General features: G+C 45.3%; 1 protein-coding gene across 4 annotated transcripts in view; it reads right to left on the reverse strand.

Moving 5' to 3' along the window:
• Positions 1 to 14,570, reverse strand: part of FGF13 (fibroblast growth factor 13) — a 1,132,668-nt gene that overhangs the window by 1,001,196 nt on the left and 116,902 nt on the right. For 2 of the 4 annotated variants that reach the window (XM_078688621.1, XM_078688626.1), the window contains exon 3: positions 5,912 to 6,082. The exons of 1 other annotated variant lie outside the window; for it this stretch is intronic. In XM_078688621.1, the coding sequence (XP_078544747.1) occupies positions 5,912 to 5,960 (49 nt within the window). In that variant the 5' untranslated portion in view covers positions 5,961 to 6,082. Of the gene's footprint in view, positions 1 to 5,911; positions 6,083 to 14,570 lie in introns of those variants that run through there. One more of the 4 variants, XM_078688620.1, reaches the window with a different exon arrangement.

Below are 14,570 nucleotides of genomic sequence, written 5' to 3' on the forward strand. Positions count from 1 at the left end.
GAAAAGGCAGTTTTTTGGGGTTAACAAGTTTTTTTTACATTGCTTTCAGCCCAGCCCATGGAATGTTAGCTTTTGTTCCATTTTAAATGGGACACCATGTGCATGTTGGGCTGTTTTTGATCCACAATCCTAAACCCAGATTGTTTTCGGACCTAAAAACAAATACTCGCCACAAACTTCTCACCGTATTGTTTGTGAGAATATACCAACCCTTTCAAAACTAAGCATCCATTACATGATATTTAGTATGCACCAGGATGTTGCCTTTTCCTACTATGTCACCTTGTTGCTATAACCTGCATTTTTGGTTTGCTGGTTGTCTGGGATACTTTTGAAGCTTTTAGTTTAAAAAAACAAATTGCTTGGCTAACCTTGCCTGGGTTAACAGTCAATGTTGTAACCATCTTGATTACGTGGGCTTTCTAAAATGTATGTGTGTGTTTGTTTCATGTACAGTTAACCCCGCCTTATCAGGCCATCACAAAAACCATTCCGCTTACAGTTGACTGCATTTCAAACACTTTATTGACCCCTACCAGATGTTGCATGTCTTACATTCCCAACCCTACTGGTCGTTCAGAAGCAGTAGGTTATTAATATGTGACTGCCAGAAGCAGTAATCTGATTACAATTCACTGACGTTGGCTCACTTTACCACCCCTTGCTAGACACTGGATTTCTCATTTCCCCAGCCCTACTAGCTGTTCAGAAGCAGTGGTCTCTTATAAGTCAATGCTTTTAAGTGCTTGCTTCATCCACAGGCCTACAGACTGGTCAAAGGCACTGATTTCTTTTAAAATTCACCACCATCCTAGTGGCTTCATTCCCAACCCTAGTAGCCTTTGTTTTTAAGTCTGGTTTAAAATTGCTGGCCCTTTAAATGCAATACATTGTTACTTAAGGCCCTTCCTTTATGAATACATTGAAGGACCCAAAAAGGCACACATTACACTTTCTAAAAACACCACTGTTTCAGAATTGTAAATGGGGCACAGTGATGGAGGTTGCAGTCAAGCGTTATATGGCAACCAGCCTTTTGTCTATCTTAAGCACACTTTACTATAAAGCGTTCACACCTCTTTATAAATGTGTGGTGGGTGCTACAGGATGGAGACATCCCTGCTGTGATGAGACTCCGTATTCAAATGCTATGTCTGGTTAGCAGACTCCTTTCTTTTAGGGACCAGTGATTTAGATGTTATCAAGGAAAAAGATGAAAACGATGAAAGCAACTAAAATAGTTATCACTACAGTAAATGTAATCTGTTTCCGATGTCAAACATATTATCATTAAAGAAAGAAACTATTTTAATAGCATGCAAAAGTTAGTAACAAACTAACTATAAGGCACAACAAAATAAACCTATATTAAAAGTCATCAGTATTAGAAAATATTGGATAGCCAGAAATACAAACAATATACATGTAATGTCCACAGAACTACTGTAGAACAGAGAAAACAAAATTAACCCCTTCGACGCCCATGACGAGCTGGGCTCGTCATGCAGTAGCCTCCTGCTACGCTGATGACGAGCCCAGCTCGTCATGAATAGTGGTATCTGCACAATCCCAGCACAGGAGAAAAATCCCCATAGCGTTCAAGGTGTTAAAACCTCACACAAGGGCGAGACCAATGCTTGTTAATCTTGTTGTGGATAGGCGTCACTTTTGTTAGCCTACGTACACACATTCTTAACAGATTCAAGATCCCAAGAGGGATTTACACCCTTTTTTTTTTTAGCACATCACTTACAGGAATCTCAATCAAAAAATATATGCATAATATTCACAACTGTTGTTAGAGGGGAGCGACCTTGATAACTAACCATGCTACCAGGTGAGAGTTAGGAGTCAGCATCCTATTAAAGGCAATCTCATCCAGGATTTCTTATTAAGACTGTAATATTATCGTAACAAACTAGGGTGAGGTAGAAAATACCTAACATTCAACCAGTTTGCGCCTTAGTCCTTTTTTTAATTGATAGGTTGATAGAAGAGTACAATATAGACCATCCCCACCTCTCGCTTCCTGAGTTAGCAAGTTAGAAATATGATTTCTGGTCCATTAATGTTTGCTGCTGATATGGTTTTATTTTTTACACAAGTATTAAATGCATTAAAAATGTGTTTGATTCATTAAATAATTGTACAAGGGGCAACCCTCTTATCAATTATAACACCATAACCAATGCTATAGTTTTGTCAGGATGTCAATAATATAAAGCAATCAGGTAGAGGTATGATGCTACTCCAGTTGAAACTGTTACGTTTTTCAAATACCCGGGTTTTTCCTAAGTGGGACAGGTAGTTGGACCTCTCACCTGAGATTTGAAATACACGGGATTGACAAAGATGAAGATGTCAAAAATGTGATAGTACTCATGGGCCTACTCCATAGCTTCATTTCTGAATGCTTACATTGGAAAGAAAAATACAAAAGTCGAACTTACTCATATTTTGTATACACTACACATGCATGCTTTACTTAGATGCGTTGTTTGTGCAGAACCATTAAGAACCCCACGAATGTGCTGGTTTGTGTACATCCCACATATGCATGGAAAGAACTTTGATAAGCAGGGTCTATAAGTGCAAAGGGGCACGCGATTATGAAGATATTTGGTTTCAATGCCTGAGAAGTGCATATTGTTAACTGTGCACATTTACTTTGTCAGAATTCATACAATGCAATTTTTTAAACAAGTACAAGTGGCAAGAATAAATTAGATGAGTTGCAGCTTTGCCTGAGATACGATTGATATATTTAACCGTGGACACCCCACATCTCACCCTCAACTGCCCCTTTACTAGCTTGTTTTATTAAAGGAAGCCAATAATAAATGTGCATATGTAAAGTATTCTCAAAGTAACCCTGTCACTTCTGAACACTGTACCATATGCATTTGCCAAAACGGAATAGGAGGAGTTTATGTAACAACACAAACAAGAAACCTGTTTGGCATAGAAAAGTAAATGTCTCAAAAAACCATTACAACGTGCCATGCCGGATCTGGCCCTTTTCAGTTAGAAAACCTCCAGTTTCCACTGTTCGGATTCAAAAATCTTCATAAGCTGCCGAATAACTCATTCTAGCTCTTCTAGACATTAACCCTAAAAACAGTACTGCTTCAAAAAGTCAAATCATATGCCTTGTCAAGCTATTCAATATATAAATTGCAATACTTTCTATTTCAGGTAACACGATGTAATAAAGGTAAATTAAAATGTATATATTTCATACCCCATTGCACAGCCTTCTTTTCTGCGTTGCGCTGCTGAATGTTTTTGTTTCGCGTGTTTATGCTGTGTTAAATATATCCTCTGAGCATTTAAGCCTTCCATGCTGAGTGCGCTGCTAAACATAGATTGTGTTAGACAGCAGTTCACAAAACCTTTTGGAACCAGCATTAGAAAGGTAGGCGGAAGTGTCAAGGGGGATACTTTGGAATGTTCCCTGAAAGGGATCCCAACAGAGGAAAGGTATCTACAGGTAATCCCCAGGATGTCTAATTAACACACATGTCTTTTTTTAAGTGTTTTGTTAAGCACTGCCTTGCGACAGGAACCACTTCATAGCACTAAAAGATGATGTTTTATTGTCTCTGGTGGAATATGAAGTCTGTCAATGGATTGTACATTAAACACCGCACCCATATTTTAGAGGTAGTGATCATAAGCTCTAGTTAGATTGTGCGTGTGATATTTTTACTCCAACCTGCAGCGTGCCTCGCTGGCTCGCGCCATGTGACATGCTGCGGAATGGGATACCATGTACACTACTCGCAATACCAACAAAACACAGTGTCTACACACGTTTTGTGGTGCAATTTTGAACAAATTCGTGTTTGGGGATTGTTGGACTTACAAACTGCACTGACAAAACAATGACGTGGTTGTTGACAATGCATCCTCCCCAGATCTCAACAAATCTGATGGTTCTACTAGTGATGCAGAAATCAAAATAGATAAAAGGCATCTAACGCTTTCTGTGTGTGGTTCAATATGCTCAGATAGTCTCATGCCAAATTAAATGCATTTGAGTTTATTTGATTTCCCTGTTGCCAATTCTTTACTGTTACTCGTGTGCTTTCGTCAATGACGTCAGCGTAAAACCTGTCTACTCTGAAGAGAGTATGACACGATTTAGCAACCAGTTAGGCCCTGGATGGAGCTGAGCAAGATGGAAAGCGGGTAGAATGCAGTTTCTACTGAGCGCATAATATTCAAGAAGTTACTTTCCTGACACATAGAGTAGTGTATCTTCTCTAGAGCTGTGGGTTTTTTCCTGGTACTAACAAACAACCCCTTCGGTCTGCGCACAATTGTTTACAATTACAACCCAGGCGGCACAACCCGCTTCCATTTCGGTTTAGATTACATTTTTATAGCGCTCACTACCCTTGACGGTTATATACTTTTTTAATCTGTGAAACCCTGGAAAACTTTCATAAACGCCTTTAGCTCGACTGGCTGCGCACTGCAGTGGCCACAAATGCAGAGGGTGTAAACAGCTGCTCGATCAACCATAACAAAGAAGGAAGATATCAACTACAAAAGTGAACCAACCACGTCGTCAGGATATGGAACTGTCCACTCCAGACGCATAAAAGGCTCAATGTTCAGCACACAAACAGGTCCGAAGTTAAAAGGCAGAGAGGTCAAAAGAAACAAACATACAGAAAACAGGTTCGCTGCAAACTCGCAGATAACGCCAGATGTCAGTGGAGCAATGACAGGAAAACGTCCTAACATAACGCTCTGAGGGGGTGGGGGTGCACTTGTGTTGATTACCAGCGCCTAATTACTTCGGATTGTTATACGAAAGCGGGTGTTCACGTGACAGTGTCCGCTAAGGGGCGTGAAGCGCATCAAGAAACCTGTCGATACGGGCAGGCTGAGACAAATGGCAGTGCCAGGGTGGGCGCCGTGTGGAGAGCGTCGAGAGGGCCGGGTGGCGCTCGTGAGATAAACAGCGTCTTCCGGGAGCCCTCCCTCCTCTCGGACGGCACGTGGAGCTCAATGTTTTTATTCCCATACATCAGCAGCCTGGCCTGGGGCAGCAGACGGCGCTGTAAATCAGGACGTGAGGGCGTGTCGGTACTGGTCGGGGGCTGTGCTTGAGTGTCAATGTGGGCTATAACCCTCTGCGGATAGTCAGCCCTGGCCAGTGTTGATATGTGCACTGCCTAGGAGGCGGACTCCAGCCTTGCTCTCCACCTGCCCTCCCCTGTCGCCATGGTAATTGTTACCCAGTTTACATCCAGCATCTGAGTAGAGTGGCGGATTGTGCTGCGCCCGTGACAAGGGAAGGAAGGCAGCGCCTCTCCGGAACACCTCCCACCGGTGCTGGGGTCACCTCCCCACCCCCAACCCACCCCTCCTTGGTGAATGGCACCTTATTGTAGCATGGGGGAGTAGGGGGTGTCCGCATTATCCCTGTCACAGCAGGAGTGCTGCTGAGCGTCACCAGCACGTAGCACGAAGGGGGCCTCGACTATGCCTTGACTACTGCGCCGTAGAAGCCACGGGTCTTTGTTATGCTTCTGGCTTCTGAGAATGGCTGTCAGGCTCCTGTGTTTCTAGACAGTCAGTAATACACTGATACACATCGTGAGTGAAATTAACTTTTAGGTACGCCCCAGAGACCTTGAGACCACACACGGATATTTGACATCAGTAGCATTCTGCACACATGTTCCAGCGATACGAAAAAAAAACGAGCCTCCCCTGATCCATATCTAGCGCTCCACACAAAGCATCCCGGATTGCCAGGAAGCTGGTGCAAGGAGTACGACGTAATGCACCAGATATGCACCATCAAAGGACGACACATGGGCACATCACCAAGGCTGCTTCCACAAAGGCACGTATCCCACACTCGGGTGTAATCGAACACAGGTGTGTTGCTTACCCTTGGAAGCATCTTTCTCTTCTTTGGGCTTCACCACCTTTCCACTCATAGATCCCAGTTTGCTTGTAAAAAATCCCAGGTGAGCGTGAAGCCTTCTCGGAAACGGCTGGTGTGAATCTGTCGGTCAGTCCAGGAGGTGTGCGATCTTCAGCGGCGTGCCACTGCTGCTGCCTGCGGGGAGAGGACAGAGACGGATGAAGGCTGGAGCCGAGAGAAGGATGAAGGTTGTTCGCGCTCCCTGCCTGGCGGCTGGCTTCCTAGCGCTGAGATCTCATCGGATCCCAAAGAGGTGGGGGCAATGCCTACCTTACCTCTCTTCCAACCAATAGCACGCCATTTACAACTGTCACAGCCTCATCAGCACTTAAAGGAGTAGGCACAGACTAGGAAATAAATAGCAACACGGGGGAAGACTACGCCAGCCTCTCATTCCTAGACGCCTTTCCCTTTAACTCCCAAACAAAAGGCTGTTGAATTAATCTCCCACGAAAAGGATGATCGCCTGCTCAGTGTGCGTCTGATAAACGGACACAGGTAACACCGCCGCATCACCCCTTCAGTTTTAATCACAAACATGAGAGCTGGACTAGCGCAGAACAGGTGACAGCCAGCGCAGGTAGAGCCGGTGCGACCTGCTGCACCTCTTACCTGTGTTTCTCCCCACAGATAAGCGTGGCTTTAGGCAGAGGTGCTGGCTAGCACACGGAATGCACTAAGCGGCAAGCCCGGTGCACTGGCTATACGGGCTGCCTGCTGTACTAACGCCTGTCCGAAGGGAGCGTGGCGACGTCAGAAGAGACGGGTCTGGAAATGAGCTGCAAATAACCCCGAGACTCCCTCTGCCAGAAATAGAGGGGGACCCGCCTCCTCCCTGACCAGGCCGGCCTCACGCGGCCGCAGGGACGGACACACACACGCGCTGCCGCTGGACCAGCCACACAGACGCACACCCGGGAACAAAGGCGTTAGCCCACCAAGCGCCCACACAGCAATCACATGACACGGGCAGCACTGGGGTACTCGCTGCTCGCATGACCAGTCACCAAAGCAATCAGACATCCATCTCTGAAGCACACATATAGCCACGCGCACACATGGGCACCTTGAGTCCCACGCAGGTGGAGGCGTCTATGCTCCATTGAGTATTATCAGGGTATGCGAGACACGGGGGTATGGGGGTGCGCGCGTGCATGCGCGATGAAACAGCCGCTTCCTCACTCACATACGACTGCACCATTTCAAATGTACTGTGCGATCCTTTGAACCGACTGTAGCCAGAGATGTGCACACACTGCACAAAAGGAAGTCCTGCCGCATCGAGTGTGACACACTACCGCGTTAGGACTCGGGGGAAGGGCTTCCGCTCTATCATAGAGTGGAAATGAGGCTCCCAGATATTACGTTTCCACGTGATATTCACCTCAGGACGACAACCCCCCCGGCCATTAAGCACACTGGTCCCAGTCCCGCACCCTTGTGTGACCGCCTTATGCACTCCCGGTGTCGCAGTCTCGTTTTGTTTCCATTGAACGAATTATACTAGGACCCCTGAAATCTGTAGGTGACATTTCAGGACTGGAGACTGTGTCCCCAATGACCTGGTGTCAGTTGGTCACCCTAACACACCAAGGCAGCCCTCGTATTCCTGCATACTTTAATTCCGAAGGAGCGTGGAGAGTATACCGAGGAAATGCATTTGCACCCAAATTAGGTAAAGCATCGCCTTTGTGTGATACAAAGAAACCACTGTTAACATACCGCGATTGAGTTTTATGAATTCCACCAGGGAGGCCGTATTATTCAGGTAAACAACTTTATTCGCCACTCCTGGCTAATTGCAATTGGTGTCCAGGGGATATAGTCGCGAAGAGATGATGCCAGTATGACAAAACACACAGATAAACTCGGACACAGATAACGAAGAAGGAATTGCACCCCCTACATAAACAGAGGCGCTGTTTATTTAATAGTGAGATGTGACAAGCAGCTAACAAGCTGCTACTAGGGATACAGTCTGTACACTGACAGAAAGAATTGGAAGCATGATCTGAAGTTGCAATGTTCATCAATCATCCGTTCGTTTACTTGTTCTTATGTGGTATGACGCGGGCCGCATGTTTTCAATGAGTCTGTTTCAAAGGGTTGCAAAGTCCACAACAGGGTGAAAAGGTAAGGTCGTCCTAGCGTCCTCGTGGCTTTTTTCTACTCAAACAAAACAGACTTCCTGCTCAATATAATTCAGTTTGTTTAATAAAATTAGACAGAGACAGAAACATTGCAGATGCAACATAAATGCCAAACTGCAATTCAGTGGAGGGTTTTAATTCAATTGGAAACAACTACGGCATGCTCTCAAGATGAACATAATGTTTAAATAACCTGCAACCATCTACAAGCCGAACTGAAATCTTTTCGTGAACCATCGTGCTCCTTACAGTAGTTTTTATTTTTCATCATGCTAATTTCCCCATCCCCATACCAGTGCTTTCTCATTGAGGAGATAGCGGGGTCGGGGTCCTCAAGGCAGGCTCTCTCTGTAAAGTATTTGAGCTCCAAAAAACCTCCTGTATTTTACTCCTGCCTCTGCATGGCCTTTAGAGGGCAGCTGCATCAGCGCCCTAACTTACTACTCTCCAAGCCTCCACTCTGGATCGCAGAAGAGCGCCCCACGGTAGTGCCGCAATAATATACACACGGTACAAGAAGACAGGAAGGAAGCATCCAAGTACTGAAAATTACTCTAAAACTACCCTGAGTTTACTACCTTATCTCATTCCTTGATCCATCACTTAATTTTTGAGGATACACTTAATTGACATGACTGTCTTAATTCACACCACTGAACACAGACACAGACTTTCAGGATAGGAAGACAGAAAATCATCACCGTCAACATCCACACTTTTGCGCCATCCAAACAAACCCCACAATGACAACCACCTCTAGGAGTATCTCTGTCCAGAGCAGGGAGCGCAAGACTGTACTGGGATGCGGAAACTACAGCAAATGAAACTGACTCTGGCAACTGATAAGCCAATGAAGACGTTACACATCACAAGGTTCTGCCGATTTGGGAAGGATGATTTGTTTGTCTGAAGACATCAAAGCTCAGAATGCCCCTCCCATTGAAAGATGCATAGAATCAGGGCACAAATCAAGTCAAGTCAAGAAAGCTTTATTCGATTGTAAACAATCATAAAAGTACAATAGCAGCATTTCATACATGTTAAAAATACATATAATATTCACTTAAACAACTTGATAAAACATTATTAAACTTTACATGCTTTACTAAAATTCATGAAGAAAAGAAGATTAAGATGAAGACAATTGTTTTCTTAAGCTCAAGACTTGTTTCAAATAAGTGACCATACTGAAAACAGTGTGGACATTATCTAGTTGTTTTAATGCCAAAAGAGCAGGTCGACATTGACAAAGCCCAAACCGTTTAAACACAGGGACAATGCTCATTCTTCTGGCGTCCAAGTAATATTTGCAGAAGAGAATAACATGGATCGGTATCTGTTCAGAGCTGTTGTCACAAGGGCACGACTGTAAAGTTTGGGACCAGTCATTCGCATTAGGCAGGGTAACTAATCTGTAGAATATTCCCAAATGAAAGCGAGTTAAAAGGAACCTATCGAAATCACTTAGGACCACAGTGAGGTAGGGTTGAATATTAAAAGTAGTTAAAATCAATTGATTATTCAGGACTGTAGGTTTTGCAATTTCATTTGACAGCCTAGCAGAATCAAGTAGAGACAGGCCAATTAGTTTTAGTTCCTTCCTGGTTAACTCCTTTATGGTACCGGGGTTGGTAAAATACTCAGGATGATCGAGATCTTGGAAAAACTTTTGCATATAGCTCATCCAAGGAATTCTCGAGGCCCTATCTAATTTCAATTATATTTTAGAAAAACAATGGTTTAGGGGTGGCCTAATTAGGTCCTTAAGGGAATGGAGCGTATAATTAATTCACGCTGGGGAGCTGAATGTGTAGGTAAAGTTAAAGTCATTCATTTATTTTCATTTCTTAGCATGTATCATGGCGTTTCAGGTGCTCATATGAGTGACAGAGTGCATAACGTGACACAAGTGAACATAGTGAAAACGAAACAGAATGTCACACAACAAGGTATAGACCACAAAAATATATACCATAGAGTGGGAATATTTCCTTGGGTGGGTCAACGAGGTTTCGATCTATATTAATTTTAGATCATCTTCAGGACTGGGGAACTTCCTGAAATTTATAAATAATTATACAAGCGGGACAATCCATCTTGGCAAGGTTTTTTCGGGAGCTTAAATCAATATATCCGGGATATATTAACGATGTTGCCGGTGGAGGTTTTGATTTTGTACGCAATTACAAAGGGTGTCCAATAGTCATGGTAGTGAAAAGTGGCGAAATTCCTGCGAGAGCGGTAGATTTATCCGCTGCAAATAAGTCCGATACAAAAGGGGGTGGTGATGGACGGAGCATCTGAACCAATCAAACACTCACACCCAGTCAAAAGATGTGGGTTTAATCCATCACCGTTCATTAGCCCAATCTGCCACCCCAGTTCAGACATGGCTATATGCAAATCAGTCTGACCCTGTGCCTCATGGGAACAGTCCAGCCCGAACTGCCAAGCCATGTCTTCCCTGGACCGGAAACAAGCTTCCGAGGACCGGTTTCTGGCATTACAGCCTTCTTCAGCCCGGCTTGCTTGAATCCACTGGCAAAGTGAGCAAGGGGCTCACGTCTGAGCATATGGCGGCCAAAGCCGTACAAAAGGGGGTGGTGATGGACGGAGCATTTCGGGCTGGACTGTTCCCATGAGGCACAGGGTCAGACTGATTTGCATATAGCCATGTCTGAACTGGGGTAGCAGAGTGGGCTAAAGAACGGTGATGGATTAAACCCAGATCTTTTGACTGGGTGTGAGTGTTTGATTGATTCAGATGCTCCGTCCATCACCACCCCCTTTTGTACCGCTTTTGGCCACCATAAGTGTGGCAGGGTATGCTCAGACGTGAGTCCCTTGCTCACTTTGCCACTGGATTCAAGTAAGCCGGGCTGAAGGCGGCTGGAATGCCAGAAACTGGTCCTCGGAGGCTTGTTTCCGGTCCAGGGAAGACATGGCTTGGCAGTTCGGGCTGGACTGTTCCCCTGAGGCACAGGGTCAGGCTGATTTGCATATAGCCATGTCTGAACTGGGGTGGCAGAGTGGGCTAAAGAACGGTGATGGATTAAACCCAGGTCTTTTGACTGGGTGTGAGTGTTTGATTGATTCAGATGCTCTGTCCATCACCATCCCCTTTTGTACCACCAATAAGTCTGAGTCGTTACAGGATTCCATGTGCCTTGCCTTTCGCTGAAAACGGCATAATTTTGTCCTATTCGGGCCCTCCAGGAGTGGGTTTGATTAGTAACGTGGCCCGAAAATGGGGGTCTGAGTGCCTGCTTGCTCGCTGTGAAAGGGGTTAGTTGGTCCTTTTCACCGTACCGCCTGGAGTTAATCCTGATGGTCTGGCGGCAGAGAACGGGGTCCGAGTGCTTTGCTGCTTGCTGCGTGAATTAATTATATGCTCCATTCCCTTAAGGACCTAATTAGGCCACCCCTCAACCATTGTTTTTCTAAAGTACGCTTCTACCCCAGGTTCGCTTTATGGGGTACCCTGGTTTCCTAAACCTACTATCTAATTTCAAAACGTCCAAAATGATATCTCTATTTAATTTTGTCTCATCCTTCGACCAGAGTCTGTGCCATAATAGCACAATAGCCAAAGCCAATAGGTCTAAGGAGGATTTGTATGTCTGAAGACATCAAAGCTCAGGATGCCCCTCCCATTGAAAGATGCATAAAATCAGGGCACAAGTCACAAACAAGCATTGGAAATGCCAATAGGACTAAGGAGGATTTGTATGTCTGAAGACATGAAAGCTCAGAATGCCCCTCCCATTGAAAGATGCATAAAATCAGGACACAAGTCATAAACAAGCATTTGCAAAGCCAATAGGTCTTGCCTGTACAAGAGCTATTGGCTTTAGCTTGTGTTTTTGCCATGTTGTACACCAGCGGCTAAAAGTTAGGTTTAGGTTTAGATTTAGGGGTTTGTAGAGTACATGCCTACCCTTGGGCATACCAGCACTAATGCGAAACAGGACAGGAAGATATTTGCACATGGATTTAGAGGAACAGCCATGTTTTGAGTCTCTTTTTGAAGGACTGTTCATTTTCAGTCAGTCGAAGCTCCGGGTCCATGCGGTTTCACAGTTTGGGTATCAGGTGTGTGAATGACTCTCCACCCCATCTAAATCTCTTGATTCTGCTTGTATAAGTCAGAAAGTTAGACCCTGACCTGAGATGGCGACGGGGTGAGTAGTGTGAAACAAACTTTTGTAGCAGAGCGGGGCCTCTCCCAAACATGGCTCTATGGGCCAGGCATATGGACTTGAATTTGATCCTGGCCTGGACCGGGAGCCAGTGAAGCTCCCTCAGGGAGGATCTAGCTGATTAGTGTCTGGATATATTCAGAAGCAGTTTTGGCGCTGCATTCTGTACTACTCTCAGTCGGTCCGTGACGTATTTGGGGGAACCCAAGTATAGAGAGTTGCCGTAGTCGAGCCTCAATACCACCAAGGCCTGAACTACCGTCTTCCTCTACTTTTCTGGGAGCACGCTCATTATTTTCCTAATCATACAAAGTATCCCAACATTTTTTTTGGCTTGAATCTCCATCGTTAGATTCTGGTCCAGCCACATTCCTAAGTTTTTTATGGATATTTTAGGAGGGGGGGTGCGGCTCCCATTTATCTCTGAGCGTGGGCTAAAGTTGCTGCCCAGGATCATTAGCTCAATTTTGTCCCCATTCAGCTTGAGGCTACGGTCAGCCATCCAAAATCAATTTTTTTCTAGGCAAGGGGCTAGTTGCCTATGGTCCGAGTTAATGGAATCTGAAATTGAGACCACTAGTTGTGTGTCATCAGCATATGACACAACGGAGAGGCTTAACTCCTGTACTATGTGGGCCAGGGGGCTGAGGTATATATTAAAAATGGTCAGGATTAGGGATGATCCCTGAGGGACACCCCAAGGTGCTGAGAAGGAGTTATGTTAAATGTTAACTCCATTTTTAAGCGCACAGCTGCCCCAGCTAAGGGGCGTCCCGGCGCTGCGCCTGGAAAGGAACACAACACGAACAGAGCAACAGAATGGATCAAATAGAAGAAAACTAGCAGCTATTTGGGAAGATATAAGTTTTAACAGCTTTCCTAAATGTCAGAAGATCATCAAGGGCACGAACATGGGCAGGAAGAGAGTTCCAAAGTTTGGGGGCAAGCACTCTAAAAGAGCGACCGCCGGACCTACTTCTCAAAAAGCGAGGAACCACGGCTACATTTTGTCCACAGGATCTCAGCTGACGGGAAGGGATGTAAGGGATAATGAGATGCTCTAGTATCTGAGGAGAAGCACGTTTCAATATCTTAAAAGAAAGACATAAGGTCTTAAATTCTATCCTCTGAAGCACAGGCAGCCAGTGGAGCTTGAAAATAGTACTTCTAGCAGAACAGAATCTGGGGAGACCGACTAGAGCCCTAGCTGCAGCGTTCTGAACGCGCTGCAATCTCGTAATTTCGGCCTGATTGGCTCCAAGCAAAGCGAGCTCGCATAATCGAGCCTAGACAGTATAACTGCCTAAATTATCAGTTGTCGAGAAGGAGCATCAAAAAATTTCAACACCAGCCTAAGCCCACGTAAGATACCAAAACAGGTCGCAGCTACTTTTTTTGTATGGCAGGAAAAACTAAGCGTAGAGTCCAGCCAAACGCCCAAACTTTTCACCTCGACAACCGGAGTAGGGGTAGGGCCCAGATCAGCTGGCCACCACTTATCACCCCAAAGATTACTCTGTTTGCCCACAATCAATAGGTACCCTCGCCACGCAGAATTTTAGCGCTTGCCGCGCATTTTTAGAGCGCCTTACGCTTTTTAATTTCCCGTTTTGTATTTGAGTTGGAATTATTTGGTTTCTCCCCTGTTTTTATGGTTGCTGCCTCCTGCCCACTTACTCCCACCATAATATTGTAAAAGCACCGCTGTTTTAGCGGGTCCGGTCCCGGAGTTCTGCTACTACGGCCGCCATCTTGGGAGCGAAGGGGACATTTCAGGGCGCCATCTTTGAGCGTTCTAGCGCTCTTGCAGCTCGTGATCCGCCTACTTAAGGCATCTGTGACCTGGGGGCTAGCCTGGACAAGGTACACTCGCCACGCAGAATTTTAGAATAGTCCGACATGATTCCGGCCTCCAAACATTGAAAGGATCTCCCACTCAGGAAATTGGCCACCCATTGATTAGCTGTACCTCTGATTCTGATTTCTTTAAGCCTTTTGACCAATACTGCGTGGTCTACCGTATCGAAGGCCGTGCTTAAATCCAATAATACAAGCGCAGCAGCTCTCCCCTGGTCTAGAATGTTTTTTTTGTTTTTCGGTGACCACGAGTAGTGCTGACACCGTGCTGTATTTTGGTCGGAATACCATCTGGGTCGGATGTATGATGCAATTGTCTTCCAGGAAGTGTGAAATCATGCTATTCACATGTTTCTCAGCTGACCAGCTTCAGTTAGTGGTGTGGAATATCCTCGAGTGGAGTGGGGGGGGGGGAGT

Source organism: Lissotriton helveticus, chromosome 4_1, assembly GCF_964261635.1.
Source record: "Lissotriton helveticus chromosome 4_1, aLisHel1.1, whole genome shotgun sequence".
Lineage (NCBI taxonomy): Eukaryota > Metazoa > Chordata > Amphibia > Caudata > Salamandridae > Lissotriton > Lissotriton helveticus.